The 18,791-nt window shown below is 30.9% G+C and overlaps 2 protein-coding genes and 1 long non-coding RNA gene across 4 annotated transcripts; 1 reads left to right on the forward strand and 2 right to left on the reverse strand.

The window, feature by feature from the left end:
• Window positions 1-2,761: 2,761 nt before the first annotated feature.
• Window positions 2,762-6,336, reverse strand: LOC140439559 (uncharacterized). Its single transcript, XR_011950652.1, has 2 exons — window positions 5,600-6,336; window positions 2,762-2,817 (listed from the first exon to the last, which is right to left on the reverse strand). It is a non-coding gene; the product is annotated as an uncharacterized lncRNA (long non-coding RNA).
• A 57-nt stretch (window positions 6,337-6,393) lies between these two features.
• LOC140439558 (uncharacterized) lies at window positions 6,394-13,211 on the reverse strand. The gene is made up of 2 exons (XM_072529541.1): window positions 12,879-13,211; window positions 6,394-8,115 (listed from the first exon to the last, which is right to left on the reverse strand). The coding sequence occupies exons 1-2, from the start codon at window positions 13,105-13,107 to the stop codon at window positions 7,154-7,156; spliced, it is 1,191 nt and encodes a 396-aa protein (XP_072385642.1). The 5' UTR covers window positions 13,108-13,211; the 3' UTR covers window positions 6,394-7,153.
• A 1,307-nt stretch (window positions 13,212-14,518) lies between these two features.
• LOC140439560 (uncharacterized) lies at window positions 14,519-18,297 on the forward strand. Of its 2 annotated transcripts, none has more exons than XM_072529542.1 (5): window positions 14,519-15,172; window positions 15,230-15,658; window positions 16,129-16,365; window positions 16,432-16,750; window positions 16,810-18,297. In XM_072529542.1, exons 1-5 carry the CDS (start codon window positions 14,779-14,781, stop codon window positions 17,687-17,689), a joined length of 2,259 nt encoding a protein of 752 aa, XP_072385643.1. In that variant the 5' UTR covers window positions 14,519-14,778; the 3' UTR covers window positions 17,690-18,297. The 2 variants fall into 2 exon arrangements, with proteins under 2 accessions (XP_072385643.1, XP_072385644.1); XM_072529543.1 differs by having other exon boundaries at window positions 16,171-16,365.
• The last annotated feature ends 494 nt before the right edge of the window (window positions 18,298-18,791 follow it).

Genomic DNA, 18,791 nt, shown 5'->3' on the forward strand with positions numbered 1-18,791 from the left:
AAGCACTAGAAAAAACCGTCACATTGTACGTAAAAAAACTTATTAACAGTAAAGTGTAGAGATAAAAACAAAATATTTTACAAAACACACTGGCACAGAACTGTTATTCTAACAAAGTTAACGTTTAAAAAACATCTTATACTTCACTTTAGGGCGCATCTCAAATTCAAAAATTCCAGCCGGAAAACAAAGTCAAGTTACCGGTATTTTCGTTGAAGTAATTGTGTGTCATTTCATAGTTGTGCGTCGGGACAACTTTCTGGAAGTATGAGATAAGTATGCGCAATACAACAAGAGCGCAAACCAGCCACGCAGAGGACGTTGAAGAAAATAAAATTATTTGATTGGAATGTCTACAAAACCAATTTGGAGTGAAGGAAGGTTGAAATCTGAAATTTATTATGGCGATTAAGTCAAGGAATGAGAATATGGATTGTGAAATAGATAAAGCTTTATGTAAATTAGGAATGAGTCAGTATAAATGTAAAAGGTTGGATATAAGGAAGTACTAATGGGGAATAAAAAGAAGGTTAATAGATAACTAAGATGTGATGATAAATGGTCAAAGGGAACGGAGGTGATACCGTCTGGAAGCAAAAGAACTTCGAGAAATTCCTCATTTGATGTTGGAAAGAAGAGAATGGTATAATAAACTGAGGTTGTCGATGTCAATACGTTTGTTCATGGGGGAAGGATTAAGGAAAATGTGGCACATTTCTAGGAAACTTCTCTTGAAATGGATGCTTTCTGTACAAAGAATTTTGACCTGTTCATAATCTGGTCGGTGGTCAGAAGTAAGAATGTGTTGTGCTAAGGCACAAGAATGTTTATAGCTTCTAATATCACTCTTGTGAGAAGTTAGTCGACCTTTAAGGGATCTACGAGTCTGGCCAATGTAACATAGGTTGCAATCATCAAAAGATCAATGTGGTTTACAACATCCCCTGACGGTTTTCTGGCTGGAATTTTTGAATTTGAGATGCGCCCTAAAGTGAAGTATAAGATGTTTTTTAAACATTAACTTTGTTAGAATAACAGCTCTGTGCCAGTGTGTTTTGTAAAATCTTTTGTTTTTATCTCTACACTTTACTGTTGATAAGTTTTTTTACGTACAATGTGACAGTTTTTTCTAGTGGTTCGCAGTAGTTTTTATCCATTTTTTTTCACCTTTAAAGTAATCTTTTTCTTATGGTTATACATGAATTCGACTACATATGAACATTTAAGCTAATATTTCAACTTTAATATTTTGACCACGGATACTAAGAGAATGGTGTGTTTGTTTTACACCTTAACTTTCTTCACTCACCATTCGTAAGTTATTTTTCCATGTTTTTTTATATTCTTACCTACCACCTTTGTATTCTTTTAGATTGAACCGATGAAGCTTGTAAATTAAATAAGCGAAAAGTCTTCAAATATAGGAATGGAACTGTGATTTCCTTTTATTATTTCTCCTTTGACCGATATCCTCGTGACCAAAAGATATATATATATATATATATATATATATATATATATATATATATATATATATATATACATATATATATATATATATATATATATATATATATATATATATATATATATATTATATATACCTATTTATATATATATATACATATATATACATATATATATATATATATTTATATATACCTATTTATATATATATATACATATATATACATATATATATATATATATATATTTATATATACCTATTTATATATATATACATATATATACATATATATATATATATATATATATATATATATATATATATATATATCTACCACAACTTGTGTTCAGTGACGGTGTCGTCTAAAGTATAGAAAGTTTAACTTTTGACATTTATTTGACAAGGATAAAAACGTCCATTTTGTTTGACTGTTCTATCAGTTTTAACAAAAAATTCAACTCTGAAAACAAATGCTCCTTCCTGTACGCTTAATATTCTTAACTTAGTAACATTACTGTTATTATTCCTATTATTCTAAATAAAATTTGAAAAAAATATTTATTTTCAAATTAACCAATTTCCGATAATTTATACATTTATTTATCATTATTTTTCATTATATATTTATATTGTAATGTTTCTGTTGGCAGTCTTTTAATTTATTATTACATTATTTTATTTATTTATAGTCTTACACTAACACTATTCTAATTATCTACACCTAATTAATTTATATATTTTAATATTTATAAGTTTTTATTTCCGACTACAATATGCACGTCATATTTCAAAACTTTACGATACAATTTATTTCCCCACTGACCGAAAAATCTAAATCGTTTATATTTATATTAATGTTCCTTTAGCTGGGGTTCCCTTAAATGTACTAGAATGGAATCATCTACCTGCTTGTTTACATTACGTCAGCCTATAGCATTCTTGAAGAAGGCCAGATTGACAAACAAGATTTAGCGGGCAGTGGTCTGGAAAAATACCTGCAGACGCTTGAATTTTCTAAAAAGTCAGAGATCGTTGACCAAGCGGCTAGCATATTATATATTACAAAAGTGGCCTACGACCTTACATAAAACAAGTTTTTTGAACATCTGATACTGATTCTGCTTCTAAGACTGAAAGTTTTAGAGTTCGTCTAGCCATGGAAACTACAGTTACTTTGCAGTAATAGGTTCAATTACCTGGCTAGCAGTAAGAAAATTTTCTTCACTCATATTTCTGATGACTTCTTCGAATGTTTCTAGAATCATGACAGGTTCAAATCAAATCTTCCACTCATAGATAGATAGATAGTTTATTTGACTGTAAGTTACAAGGTTTACAGCAAGTCAAAACTAAAATTATAAATATAAATCATTACAAAAAAATGAAAACAATACACTAAAAATATTTAAAACATTAAAATACATATAAAACGTACAGTATGGACATCATAATATGTATAATTAAAATAATATTAAATTTGGTTATGTTGCAGCTTGGGCATTCACAGATACACTCTGGTAATATTCACCTAATGTATAAGGACACATGGTCACTAGGTACTCTTTGACTTGGTTTTTAAAGCTGTAGTTGAATGAATGTTTTTAAATTTTTGAGGAAGTTGATTATACATTAGAAAACCAGAGACAGTAGATGACTTCCTACTTATTTCTAAATGTCGATAGGGTACTACAAACTGTCTCTTATTTCTTGTGTTGTGTGAATGAATATCACTGTTACATAAAAAAGTTCTTTTATTTTTATGAATTAGTATCAATAATTCCAAAATGTAAATTCCATACACTGTTAATATATTTAAATCTCTAAATAGGTTTTTACAAGACCAACCATACGGAACTCCTGCAATACATCTGACAATACGCTTTTGGGCCTTAAAAACGTCCTTTATACTAGAAGAGCCACCCCAGACAGTTATACCGTAACTCATTGTCGATTGTACCTCAGCAAAATAAAAAAGACGAAGGTGTTGCAGACTAAGTATTCTACCCAAATTTCTCAATTGATAACATTTAGAATTGAGTTTTTTACATACATTCCAACAATGAGTCTTAAAAGATAAATGAGAGTTGAAAGTCACTCCTAAAAACTTCACATCACTACAACTCAAAATATCCTCACTATTGATGGAAATACTTAAATCAGGTTTAGTAGAATTTGAACGAGATGTAAATGATAAAAATTTAGTTTTGTGAACATTGAACAGGAGCGACTGATTACTGGACCAATCAGAGAAGGTCTTCAGTGAGTTTGTTATTTTATCTTGTAAAAAATTTATGTCTTTATCGCGATATAGCATTGTTGAGTCATCAGCATAAACTGATACAAATGCATCAGACATTACATATGGTAGTTTATTAATATACAAAATAAATAATATCGGGCCCAATATGGAGCCTTGTGGTACCCCATTCTTATTAACAATCGGATCAGACATTGAAATCTTGAAGTTATTTTTCACTCTAACTATTTGGTGCCGGTCTTTCAGATAGGAACCAAACCAACTATGGGTAACTCCCCTAACACCATATCTGTACAATCTATCGAGGAGTTCATCGTGTTGCACACAAAAGCACGACTGAGGTCACGAAAAATGGCAGTTGGATTTTCACTGTTTTCAATAGAGATTAAGACTTCCTCATAGAAACTGTTAATGGCTGTGGAAGTAGAAAATTTATTTCGACATCCATGTTGATGCTTTGTGATAATTTGGTTGATATCTAAAAATAATAAAAGTTGTTTTACCATTGCATATTCAATAATCTTAGATATTACAGATGGAACAGGCAATGGTCGAAAATTTGACATTAATTCAGGATCACCTTGTTTTAATACCGGTGAAATGATAGAAGTTTTAAGCAAACTGGGAAAAACACCAGCATTAAAAGAAGCATTTATAATGTGACCAAGTGGTGTCAAAATCTGAGACGCAATTTTCTTAATTACTACACCTGATATTTCATCAAAACCACACGATGCATGGTTTGTTTTTAATTTTATATTTTATTATGTCTAAGATATCTTCCTCTGTTACATAAGATAGGAACAAACTATTTTGAACAAAATCGTTGGAATGCTGAAAATTTATATCTGGTTTAATTATTTTACTTTTTATTTTACTATTATTGGTGCATCTATAAAGTAATCATTAAATTTGTTACGATATTATATCTGAATTTGTAATCCTAGTATCATCTATTTTTAGACAGATATTTTTGTGATTTTTTTGTTTTCCATTAAGTTCATTTATAACAGCCCATGTGGTTTTGTTTTTGTTAGAGGATTCAGAGATTTTGTTAAAATAAAACTGACCCTTTGTGGTCTCAACAAGAACTTTGTGCTGATATTTTTTTGTCTGTATAGAGTTTTTAGCTCAGGGTATGCCTTACTCAAAATATACAAATCCTTCAGACTTTCTGAAGAAGATTTTACTTCTTGTGTGACCATGTTTTTTTTATTTGGTTTTGGTAATGTTTGGTTTTTCTAATAGGACAACTAATATTGAAATAGAACTGTAATTTATCATGAAAGGCATTATATTTACTCTCAACATCAGTTGCATGATAAACATCTTGCCATGTTTCTTTACTCAAGAGATTGTTGAATGCCTATAGTCTATTGCCTATTGAATGTCTATAGCGCCTTCATGTGTTACTCTGAAAGTATTTCGAACTGATGTCATAGTTAGATTAATAAAATTCAACCTTAAAAGGAATATATCGTGATCCGATTCAGTATTTACATTTACAGTACCTATACAATCATCACAATTTGTACATACAATACCTGATCCAAAATATTTCCGCATGTGGAAGTCAACCTTGTAGGTGTAAAATTCCTGGGTGACAAACCTAAGATGCTAGAAGACCGGAAAATCTGTGTGAATTATTTAGTGTCATGGAATTTACATTAAAATCGCCTGTTAAAAATATGAATTGATTTGGTTTAAAATTTGAATTTAAAATAAGATTAAGTTTTTCATAAAATAGATCAAATTTACCTTTAGGAGATCTGTAGCAAACTAAAATTGTGTATAATTTGAATTATAATGCCACTTTAGATACATACTTCAATGTCTTTTTCAACACAGTACTGATCAAGTAAAATGGAACTAACCTTCAAATCATTCCTTGCCCAAATTGCAACGTCACCACATTTATATTGGGATCTACTAAAATAATTTACAATATTAAAATTTGGAAAACTATAATGAATCACCTGGCCATCTGCTGACCACGTCTCAGTCATACAAAGAAATTTCAAGTCAGACTCCTTATAATCAGCAAATAAACAATCCATTTTAAATTGATTTAGTCCCTGAATATTTGACAGTAGGAGATCGTACTCATCCCTTCCTTTTTCCTGTTTAAAAGTCATTGGTTCATACTTCACTTTATTTGCGTATGTGTTGGGCGCTTCATAAAAAACCTACTTACATAGGAGCCTACTGGCCATAGTTTTGGGTCCATCGCTTTACCGAAATTTTGTTCAAAAATTGAAACTTTAAAAGATGAATATATGTTGGGATGCTTAGCCGTTAACGACGTACATATTACTTCTGGAAAGTGTTTTTCTAACATCTTCTTAAGATTTTCTGCCGTTGTATGTTGGTCTATTCTAGTAACATGGAGATGGCTAAATTTTGGGACACCACTGATTTCTGAGTTCTAATTATTACCTATAATAAAACGCCCATTCCTTTTTTTGTGTCTAACCATTTTCCATTCTTGCTCACTATTATTTGTAACCGAATTTGTATTCTCAATATTTATCAAATTATCGTTTGTTAAATTAATAATATCTGAACATTTTGCTTCCGTTTGTATTCTTAAAATATCAGCTGATAATTGTTTATTATTTTCGATTAAGGAAACAACTTTTTTATTTTTATTGGTAACATTTTTAAACACAGTTTTTGTTGGGGAACTCCTTTCTTTATCAACAGCTAGCCTTTCATTAACAGCAATATTTTTTGCGGGTGTAGTTTTTTTGTTTTTTGGGTATTCTTTACTGCTTGCTAGACTGTATCGGTCGTTTAAAATTGAGGTTTCTGTTAGAATGGTTTATTAAATTCATATTTTGTTGAGTAGATGGCGACTGGTCGGTTAATTGCATATATATAAATAAATCTATTTGATCTTTCAGTAAATTTATCGTTATTTGTTGATTTGATATTATAATATCATTATGATTAATAATTTTCTTTAAGCACCTGATTTCAGTTATCCTCCGATCCTCATCGTCAGCCCCTTTATGCAAGATTTCGTTTGATGTATCACTTAACCTAACACTTTCTTCACAGCATATAACTGTTTCATCGTCGATATATTTAATACATTTTAATTGCTTCAGGCAGCCACTATGAGATAAGGTTCCACATTTTGCACATAACAGACCTCTTTGTGCAACTTTTAGGCACTTTTTACAGCACTTAACTACCGAATCGTAAACACGACCGTTTCTCTGAGGAGCCATTGTCGATTTGTCCATCTTCACTGAGTACTGGAATATCTTTGTTTATTAAGTCAATTGTTATTTTGACAGCATGTTTCAACTCGAAAATTTTCTGAATCATGAAAAACGTTGAGTACTATCTTGTTTGTACCTCCTGAATAAATTTTTTGGGGTTCAGTCCCATGTTAGTTTAAACATCTCTTAATTTCACACTTGTTACGATTTTTTTTCAGTGTGTCTTCTCAAATGTACTTTTAAATGAGTTGTTCTAGTAAACTGCTTTAAACAAATTTCACACTTGTAGGGCTTTTCTCCAGTGTGCACTCTCAAATGTCTTTGCAACTTACTTTTAGTAATAAACTGCTTTAAACAAGTTTCACACTTGTATGGTTTTTCTCCAGTGTGCACTCTCAAATGTTGTTTTAAATCACTCGTACTAATAAACTGCTTTAAACAAGTTTCACACTTGTACGGTTTTTCTCCAGTGTGCATTCTCAAATGATGTTTTAAAGAACCTGCGTGAATAAATTGCTTAAAACAAATTTCACACTTGTAAGGTTTTTCTCGAGTGTGCATTCTCAAATGTATTTTCAAATTACTTGTAGTAATAAACTGCTTTGAACAAATTTTACATTTGTACGGTTTTTCTCCAGTGTGCATGTTCAAATGTGTTTTCAAATTACATGCTTCACTAAATTGTTTAAAACACATTTCACATTTGTGAAGTTTTTCTCCAGTGTGCGTTTTCAAATGTCTTTTCACATTATCTATAGTAATAAACTGTTTTAAACAAATTTCACACTTGTGCGGTTTTTCTCCAGTATGTACTCTCAAATGTCTTTTTAAACTGCATGTTACACTAAACTGCTTAAAACAAATTTCACACTTATAGGGTTTTTCTCCAGTGTGCACTCTCAAATGTGTTTTCAAATAACTTGCGTGGTTAAACTGCTTTAAACAAATTTCACATTTGTGAAGTCTTTCTCCAGTGTGCGTTTTCAAATGTGTTTTCCAATGTCTTTTTTGAGAAAACTTTTCGAAACAAATTTCACATTTATAAGTGTGTCCAGTCCGAACTTTCATATTTTTATTTAATATTTTTCCTTCAATGTGTTGACCTTTATGAGACGAATGTAACGTTTGCATAATTTTCATTTTGTTCTCCTCCTGGAAACAACCTAAAATACAAACCAACTATTAACATTCTATTGGATCAGAAAAACAAAGGAATATAATATAATAAAGTACAATTACAGTCAAAGTTACACAACAACAAACACAGATGTTATCAATGTCGAAACGATAAATGATAACTTAATCAAAGCTATCAGGAAAGCAGAGGAGACGAGCAATAAAAATCGCAGGCAGGATAAAAATAAAATCTGTCAAGAACGTACTACGACAGCTTAATAAAGATATTAATAAAGCAGTAAGGGATGACAAAAGAAGTGCAATATGACACCAAACAGCTTACAACGGTTGTCAAGGAAAATAGAAGTTTATAGGTGCTGAAGAGAAGTCAAGTTCTAAGTAAAAACAATATTGTTAAGCTAGCAGATCGAAATGGGCAAATAACATATAAAGGGAAGATAATTAAGATAGTTGAAGAATTTTACACGTAACTATATAAAAAAAGGATAAGAAAGACAGCATAAGTGGGTTCAGAGGACACTCCAGAAGTAACAAAAGAAGTCTAAAAATCATTAAATCAAATAAAAAACGATAAAGTAGATGGTGATAATTAAATCATTATTGAGGCAGTTAAAGCAGGAGAAAAGACAGCAGTAGTACAAGTATTGGCATAATACATAATGCATGCCTTTCAAAAGAAGTTTGAAATTGTCTCATAAATAAAGCTGTTATAGTAGTAATGCATAATAAGCTATTAGCTTATTATCTCCCTTTTTTGTAAGTTTTGGGCTTAATTGGAGTTCTTTTCCTTTTATGAATTGCAAAATTTTTGTTCTCTGGAATTACTGTTATTAGGTACAGCAAATTAATAAAAAAAACGGATGTGGCAGTCCAGTGGGACTGCCGGTGGAAGTTACACTTCTATACACGCATTCGCTGTTACAAATTTATTTGGGAGTCAATCTGCACAATCATTACATATGTAATTATATAGGTAAGACATAGCAGAAAGAGAAACAGAATTAATAACAACTTACTAACAATGAAGGATTGAATCAATATTTTGATGAAAATGTATATTTTTATTTTCATATATGTATGAAAGGAGTTGAATGCAAAAACTTTTTTACACATACTCTGCAGTAAAATTCATTGTTTATTTTGTTATTAATATAATAATACATTACAAATTAAACTTCAATATTCATAAGTATTTAAAAATGACAATAAAATACACTACAATACAGTGCAACATAATTCCATATAATAATACAATACAAACGAAAATGCAATATCCATAAGTATTTAAAAATGACAATAATGTAATAATATTAATAAAAAAGTCCTCCCCGACTGTGAATCAAACCCAGGTCTCCCGAATGACAGGCGGGGATACTGACTACTATACTACCGAGGACATGACACAAACGTATTTCAAAATTGACAGTTCTGGATCATACAGTGATTTATTGAGATTATTATTTTGAAATACAAAAGACTAATATAATTATGAACATTTAATAAATAATACAAAACATATCACATAAATAATATTAATAAATATTTTATTATGTATAATATTATATGTATATATATATATATATATATATATATATATATATATATATATATATAATATTAAATTATATATACAAAAGGAACATTTTTATATTCGAGAGAGGAAGAGAGAGAAAATATATCTTCTGTCTCTCTCTTACTCATTATCTTACATATGTAATGATTTCACAGATTCACTCCCATACAAATTTCCAACGTGGAGCGCGCGTATAGAAGTATAACTTCAAAATGTTTTTCTAGAATTTTTTAATATTTATACTCGTATATGATGTAGTATAATTAATTTTATATATTATATTATATTAATTAACATTTAAAATCTACTACCTACAAGTACTTGTATAATATGTATTCTCTAAAGGTGTGTTCTCATGAGTCAAGTTAGTTGATCAACAAAACTTGAATATAACTTGCATTCATTTTTGTTCACATTATTCAATTGAAACTAAATCAGCAGTTCAATGTAAAATGGCATCGACTGGCGGTTGTGCGTGAATGTGTACAAAATGTTGCTGTCTTGTTACAAGAAGAACTGAGGAGAATTTGTTAATAAGATGAACAAAAGTCGTAATAACCATCGTTTTTGTGTGAAGCAGTGGATTCTTAAAAGAAATTAAGTGGGAGCATCAGAAACATTATTAAAGGAGCTAGCATTAGAGGGTAAAGGGGGTATTGAAATCACTTAAGAATGTCAAAAGAAAAATTTGAGGACCTGCTGTTAAAAGTGCACATTGTCATAAAAGATACAAGATACAGTGATGCGACAAGCAATCTCACCAAGATTAAAGCTACAAGTTTCTTTAAAATCTTTTTCTACAGAAGATTCATTTGCAACACTCCATATACTGAGTACCTAAAAATACCAAATTTTATGGGAGAAGTGTGTACAGCAATATATCATGTTACAAGAGTTTATTAAAGTAAGTATGAAAACTTTGTAACAAAAAGTAGGTAATATAAAAGTTAGTCTATTCTAAGTCTAAGACTAAGACTCCTGCAAATCTTCTCTGCTTACTTGTGTTGCATGATTCATTTGAAAATGAAAAAAAAAATGAAAATGAAAAATTATTAATTGCTGCACTTATATTTGAAATATTTTCATTTTCTGCTATTTTCCGTTTGCGATTCTGAGGAGCATGAAAGACATTTGTTGTCTTTCATTGCTTTGTAGAAGACGGATTGGTAGTTTTTGTGCTTTCTACTCTTATCGCTTCTTTCTGGGTATCACCATTGCCAGTAGTAAAAGATGAGTAGAGTAGAGTAGAGTAGAGTAACAAGAGCTTGTCTCATTGTTGAAAATGCATTTGGAATTTTGGTTTCTAGATTTAGAGTGCTTGAACGACCTATACCCAGTTGGAATTAACAAGGTAGACAGAATCATTAAAGCAGCTTTAGCATTACGTAATTAGTTAAAAATGTACACCAGCAGCTCTATTGACACTGAAGATTATTTGTATGTTAATTTAGGAAATCGCAACTATACAACATTAGCATCTACTGTTGTAATGTTAAATATTTTTCCAGATATGGAGCTGTGCCCTGGCAACTGAATATGATACAAGATGATGTGAATAATACTTAAAAGTTCATGGCAAAATATTTAACCAATAAATAAAAGTATACTTACTAAATTTGATAAGGTATTCCTTGTATTTGTAAAGTTATATTTTAAAAACATATCTGCTCTTTTATACCAAAAAAACTTTGGCATGTACAATTCATCTCTTCACATTCCACTATGGATTGATTTGCAAATCAATGAATGTTCTTTTTTATACATCCTTCTAATTTTGATTTTGTTTTTTATGTCAGCAATCATAACAGTAGAAATTTCTATTTCCTTGACAATACAGCCAAAAGCATCTTCTAAAGGCCATGATCGACAGGCGAGTAAAACTGCGGTTTTGTGGCTCATCGGTAAAGCTTGTCAGTGTATCATTGCAATACCGCGGTTTTATATACCTACGAGCCTGGCTCGCGGCTCGTCAGTTTGTTTTATTTTTTACTTGGCTCGTCATTTAAAACCGCGCGTGTATCACTACTGGCGAGCAAAACCGGCAGTTTTCAAAGACCGTTGAAGTGAAAAGATCAGTTTTTAATCATGGATATGCGAACTCTCAGCCACGACTTTTTATTAGAATTTATATATTGTTTACGAGACTGTGTTTGTTTACGGAAATGTACATCGCCAGAATACAAAAACAAAACAACTCGACTTACCGCATATGTTAAACTTTTAAATACCCAACGTCTAGGTCATCTCCGCTTTTTTTTTGTAATTTCGTAGTATGCTATAGCGAGGTAACATAAAACTTCACTTTCAGTTGAACACGACATGTTAGCTGTGGACAGTTGACAATGACTGTTTTGCTCGCTAGTCTATCAGCACCAACGAACCGCGAGTAAAACCGTCGTTCTTAAAACCGCGGTATTATGGCTCGCTCGTCGATCACCCACTTTATGCATCTCTATTTCTATACTTATTGGTAAGGTGGTCCCACAGACAATCATATATCTGATACAGCTCCAAAAATTTCATCATAATACATAATACAGACCACTTGAGGGTCATTATTTGAACTATTTTTTATAGATAATAACTTTCATAAAAAATAGACTGATCCTTGTAATACCAGCCCCTTCTAAAGACAAAGCACTGCATCTCTGTCTAATGGGCCAGGTTTATGGACCATGTGACCTTCTCATTGGTCATTTAGGTCAATATGGCCAATAAACCTGGCAAATGTGGCAAATTAGAAAGAGGTGCAGGAACTGCCACACTGGGGAACAGGCTGGTAATGATTAGTCTATCTTGTATTATATTATGTCTATAATGATATGACACCTATGTTTTTAACACCTAATTATTTAACCTAACCAAACCAAACAAAGGCTCTTGCACCCCAGTCACTTTCAAAAAATGTACTTACTAAACACAGTCAATTAGTCAACAAAAGTTGACAGCCTAGTTCACACATTTCAAGACAAGCTTGAACTTATAAACAATTCGAGATGATTCACCACTTGAACGAGAAAAGTTTGATGGGCCAAACTTTTCTTGATCAACTCTATTGAACAACAGGTTCTCACTATCTCACTACACTTTTTATTCAACTTTTGTTGATCAACTAAACTTTGCTCAGAAGAATGCGCCTTAAGTTGATAATAAATTTCCTCAACATACAATTAGTTTGTTATCAGTTTATTGCATTAATAAGTTTTATTTACTTACTTTTTTCAGTTGTTGTTTGTTTTTCTTCAAATACTGTAAATTTATATTCATCTTGTTCCACTTGAGTGTTTACGGGAAACTCATTTAAGCCTATAAATGCGTCGTATGCAGTTTCTGTCTTGGGTTCTTCCTTAATTTCAATTTTGAAGGCATCCAAAGGATCATCACAGGTATCATTATCTATTTCCATTTTACAGGTTTTCTCACTAACTTCCTGTTTTATTTTCATATTATTAAATTTGATTTTAAGTAAGTTTTATTTGTTTTATCAAAGAATATAGACACATACCGGACGATTTTCACATTTGGTCCCATTGAAGATAGCTATAATTGAGCTGTCAATCAAAGTTTATAGAACGAAATTTTGGCGTTTAACTGTGTTGCCATGATTTTTAATAACTCGGGAAAGAGCATGTGATTTATAATTAATAAAAATCCAATAGAACGTTAACAAACTAAAGTAAAAAAGAAATTCTTTCAAAAAATAATAAGAATAGTATTCAGGTACTTTCCACAAACATCTGGTGACCATCTGTAACAATCTGGCAACTGGTGGTTTGAGGATTGCCAAATCTATCAGCTTATTATCAAAGGCAAATGCCAAAAAAATGTTGTAATAATGAACTGCAATTAATATGAGAAGAAACGAGTATTTATTCGTTAGTGTTGTATATAAAAAAATAAAAAAATTGCATAATTCATATAATAATATAATAAAAATGTATTTTTGAAAGCTTCTCTATTTGTAATTGAAGCCTACAACATATACATTATAAAGACATGACAACACAGTCAAACGTCAAACATTTGTTCTGTGAATTTAATTGACAGATACCATATTCTTTGGTTTTATGTTTACACGCAAAAAGCAAAATTACTGTATAATTAAATTTTAGCAGGAAACCTTAGAATAGCCCTACCTGGGTTCTCTACTACGGTTAAATTCTTGTATGTACTCGTACCATTACAATGAACAATGAACATAACCCATGGTACAATGAATACACAAGGCAAAGAATATACAAGTCCATCTAATTTATAAACCGTTGCATTCATCGGCGTCATAGCCCGTGACGTCACATGATACCAACAAGAAATATTTAGGCGGTACGTGTATTCTTTTTAGAATCACTTTATGTATATATAATATTTAAAGATTTCTATTAATGTTAACTTAAAGAAATACACAATAATATATTTCATTTAATTTGTATAAATACATCATTTTTATGAAGAACATTTGTTCGGAACACACTGTAACTATAATCGAACGAAGGTGAAATTTTGGCATAAATTGGTAACACTTATTTGACAGTTGCGGTGTTGACACTTTAGTTTTGTTTTTATTATTTACTATTAATTAAACTATGTTGTTTTTTAAACAAGCGGCTCAAATTGTTTTTAACAAGATTATTTTTCAACTCTTGTTTTGTTTCTATTTATTTACATTAAATATTAATTTATTTTGTTGTATACTGTTGTACACTTTTGCAATAATTATGTGACCTATTTGATTTAAAATGGATTCAGGAATTTTTTATACTTTGGCAACTATGTCAACTACGATCTCTGACGTAGATAATGACGTGAACGGTTTGTAAAGTAGAGACTACACTATAATATACAGCCTAAGTTTGGCGTGATTGGTCACAGCATAAGAGCTGTGGATTGGTCAGCATCTTCATCGGATTTTGAATTTTTCAGGTTATGTATCTCTCTGTTTGGCGCTTAAACATCTGTGATTAGGCGGTTTTATACCAATTTGCCAATAAGCAACCACACAGAACATTTCAATTTAAATTTTTCTCATTTATTTTTAAAAATCTGTTAAATTGTTTTAAAAATCTGTTCGTTAGAACACCATATTTAATTACCTAAGACTTTGTTTTAGCAAGCAATTATGGATTCTGTCTATCCATCCACTTCAACAAGCTGTGAAATTAACTCAGGAGCCTGCCATCTTTGCAGCAAAATATTTAAAAATGTGGAATTACGAAATCGTCATATCAAAGGAATACATAACATAGAATTGTCGATTAAGAAAATTAATCACATTATTTGTCCCTTATGTGAACAAGAAACTAATTTCAAAAGCCATGAGAGCTTACGAAAACATCTTAAAGGGAACCACCAGGTCAGTATTGAATTAATAACTTTTGAATTTTCTAGTTTACAAGAATATGAGACATGGAAAGACATGCAGAAATTTGAGACAAGTTATACAATGAATAGAATTGTTAATAGAAATGAACAGAAGACATTATACTATGAGTGTAACAGAAGTAACACTAAAGGTAGGTACAATACTTTGTTACTTGTAATATTTAAAACTTATACTAATCTATATTTAGGATATAAGCCCAACTATAAAATTAGAACAGAGAAATCTGGTGGATCAATTAAAATTAAAGGAGTGTGTCCCTCCAGGCTGATTTGCAAACTGAGAGATCAAGGACAAGTTTCAGTCAGTTATTGGAAAACACATGCTGGACATAAAGAGGAATTAAGAACCATGCATCTGGCAAAAGCAGAAGAAAAAATGATTGTAGAGAAGTTAATATCTGGGGTGCCATCCAGCAGAATTTTAGAAGATTCAAGAAAATTGGAAACACCAAAACTAGAAAGACTTGCCCTATTAACAAGTAAAGACCTCTCAAATTTGTCCAGGAAGTATAATACATATAAGAAACGAGATCAAAATGATATGGTAGCAACGGCTTTAAAGGTTCAGGAATGGAATGCTAACAACAAGAATTATGCTTTCTTATTCAAGAAGGAAGGTAAAGACCTATCATTTTTTTATGCCTACTACAATTATAATTAATCCTATTCCAATTTGACTTGTGTGAATTGTTATCACTTGACTCATGTAACAAACCTTACTCTTAGCAGAATCAACAATATACATTTTTAAATAATATATCTCGTAAGATTGTAGTCATTGGTTTTTTACATTAAAACTAATTTTGTAATGGAGGTGCTGATTTATTGGGCAAACTTACTACTTTTTAATTTTACTAGACAACCATTTTTGGGTCTTAGTCTGTTAAAGAATACTTCTCCATTCTGATCTATTTCACACTTTGCTCTTCCAGTTTTTGATAAATATGATATGTTAAATAAGAAGTCAACACAAAAAAAAAATAGGACTAATGATTACCTGTTAAAAAATACAATAAAATTTCAGTCTCTTACCATTAATTTATTATCTTTAATTATCTCTAAACTATAAATTTTTTATTTTTATTAGGAGAACAACATGATGTACTTAAAAAAGAAGATTTTGCATTAGGATTCATGAACTCTGTTATGGAAGATAAATTAAGAGAATTCCATAGCATAATTTGTATGGATGGTACACATGGCACGAACAAGAGGGGAATGGATTTAACAGTGGTGCTTATTAAAGATGACAGGAATACAGGATTTCCAGTTGCATTCTTACTGTCAAACCGATTGGACCAAGTAGTTCAAGAAGTTTTTTTAGGTATGTATTATATGAGTAGTGACAATTTATGACTGGTAAGTAAAAATAATTTTTAAAAACTTTTAGGTGCTCTCAAGAATAGAATGCAAACTGGAATTTATGCAGAACATTTTATGAGTGATGACGATAAAAAATATTATAATGTATGGGTGAAGATTATGGGCAACCAACCAAAGAGGCTTTTATGTACATGGCACGTTGTGAAAAATTGGAACATTCAAGGGAAGAAGAAAATAAAAGATCCAATTTTGAAGAAACAGATGAAAACTGAGATGAAAAGAATTATTAATGAAACGGATGAAGATAGATTTATGGAGTTATGCAATAGATATATAATCAAATTACAAGAGGCAAATGAGATAGATTTTTTTAATTATCTGGCACGGTAAATAAGTATATGAAATCATACATTTTAAGTCATCCTTAAGTCTATTTTTTTTGTAGGAATTACTTTCAGAATGAAGAGAGAATCAAAATGTGGGCTCATTGTTACAGAAAAAATTCAGGAATCAATACAAACATGGCGATAGAATCTTTCAACAACCTATTGAAGACCAACCACCTTAGGAGAAGTGCTGGGGTAACAATTGAAAAGTTATTGGACACAATAGATGATCTAGTTGACATTAAAATGTGGAAGAGGATTATAGACATCGAAAGACCAAATGCGAACAATTATCAAGATAGGGTTATAGCAAAAGCACACAAAATGGCAGAAACGATGAAAAACAAAGTGGAGGTTAAGAAAAATGAGAAGGTATATGGTCAATTTCAGGTAAAGTCATTTAGAGATCCTAATAAATTATATAATGTAAATATAAGGCAAGTATGTGAAAATGAATGTAAGACATTGTATTGTAGAGTATGTAAAATTTGTATTCATCGCTATCAGTGTGAGTGTGCTGAATATGTGGTGAGGAATATCTTGTGTAAGCATGTGCACTTGGTAAGAATGCACGAGGAGCGCGAGGGAACTAACTCTGTTTTAGATGATGCTGCAAGGTGTTTGGCAGAAACTTCAATTATCAAATCAAGGCATCAAGAGGAAATTAATGAGTTTGTCAGAGGGAAGGTAGAACAGACAAATGTCATCCAGGAAAAAACCAAACGAAGTCTTCAAATAGAAAACTTGGTAAATTTAGTAAAAACCATGGAAGACTTAGATGATGAAAGTTTTGCAAGATTACATGACAAAATTGTGAGGGACATTCAAGGAACAAAGCGCAAAGTGAAGAAAGAATTTCAGGAAACCCCTAAGGATATTACAAAGAAGCGAAAAATGGAAAAGCAGGAATATTTTCCTTCCAATAAAAAAAGAAACTGATTAAAAATTAAATTTGAACCATTCTTGTAGCTCACTTTATAGGCTTATTTACCTATTGCAAATTGCCTTTTGCATTAATTAGTCTTAGATGTCATAACTAACGACCTTCTTTTACAGATTCTTAGTTCTAAGACTAATTAACACTTTATTTTCAGATTCTTAGTATTAAGATATCTAACCCCTTTCTTTGCAGATTCTTAGTTATAATACTAATCAACTTTTATTGCAGATTCTTACTTGTAATAAACATTTTATTGTATTTTAATAAAGGTATTTTTCCCGCTAGCTAGGGTTCATATATAACCTTTATGTCCACGGACTGTGATCCCTATATGCTCCGGTCCAACATAGCTATGGATAGTGCGACTGGACCACCTTCCCTCATTCCCGAGGGTCAAATCCAGCGACAATTAGTAATATATGTAGTAAAATTTCATAAAATATATGTATAAATGCTTAGTTTAGGCCTGAATTTTAAAGCTGTGTTAAGTAATGATGTTATATTTGTATGCTTTTATATTAGAATTGCATTTTTAAATCGGGATGTACTGGGCCCTAGGCGAGGTTTAGAGGGGTTTTCCTTCGCCATTGCATCAATAACGGCCCCCCCTCCTTTGATTTTGCAGATTTTTAATAAAGAATAAAGACATTTTAAACATAACTGTTTAGTGTTTTATTTGGTTTGCAATAGTTATTTCCAGTAAACCTCTGCTTCATTTTGTTAACAATGACAATTTTTCATAGTACTCGATTCACAATATATATCTTTTTATTATCCTACATTTGTGGTGAAATCTAATATAATTCAGTGTTCTAAAAAAATGAAAATGGATAAATGTCAATTTGGATTTATGCAAGGAGGCAGGTCTACATCAGCAATTTTTATTATAAAACAGCTAATTTAACAATTTAGAGTGAAAGAGATAGACTTGCGAATAGTATTATTAATCTTGAGAAAGCACATGATGAAGTTATCAGAAACCTACTGTGGCAGAGATTTAGTAGGAAAGGAGTGCCAGCTGAATGTGTGAGTGGAGTATGAGCAAGTAACAACTATAATAGTGTTAGAACTACTATATATAGTTAGAATAACTATTATAGT

This window comes from Diabrotica undecimpunctata, chromosome 4, assembly GCF_040954645.1.
Source record: "Diabrotica undecimpunctata isolate CICGRU chromosome 4, icDiaUnde3, whole genome shotgun sequence".
Classification (NCBI taxonomy): domain Eukaryota; kingdom Metazoa; phylum Arthropoda; class Insecta; order Coleoptera; family Chrysomelidae; genus Diabrotica; species Diabrotica undecimpunctata.

Bases quoted from the DNA above. Each gene is read 5' to 3' on its own strand.
- LOC140439558 (XM_072529541.1), bottom strand. From the start codon at position 13,107: ATGAAAATAAAACAGGAAGTTAGTGAGAAAACCTGTAAAATGGAAATA. The intron at 8,116-12,878 runs GTAAGTAAATAA...TTTGTATTTTAG, and splicing joins ACAAACAACAACTGAAAAAA to GTTGTTTCCAGGAGGAGAAC.
- LOC140439560 (XM_072529542.1), top strand. From the start codon at position 14,779: ATGGATTCTGTCTATCCATCCACTTCAACAAGCTGTGAAATTAACTCA. The intron at 15,659-16,128 runs GTAAAGACCTAT...TATTTTTATTAG, and splicing joins TTTCTTATTCAAGAAGGAAG to GAGAACAACATGATGTACTT. The intron at 16,366-16,431 runs GTATGTATTATA...AAAAACTTTTAG, and splicing joins AGTTCAAGAAGTTTTTTTAG to GTGCTCTCAAGAATAGAATG.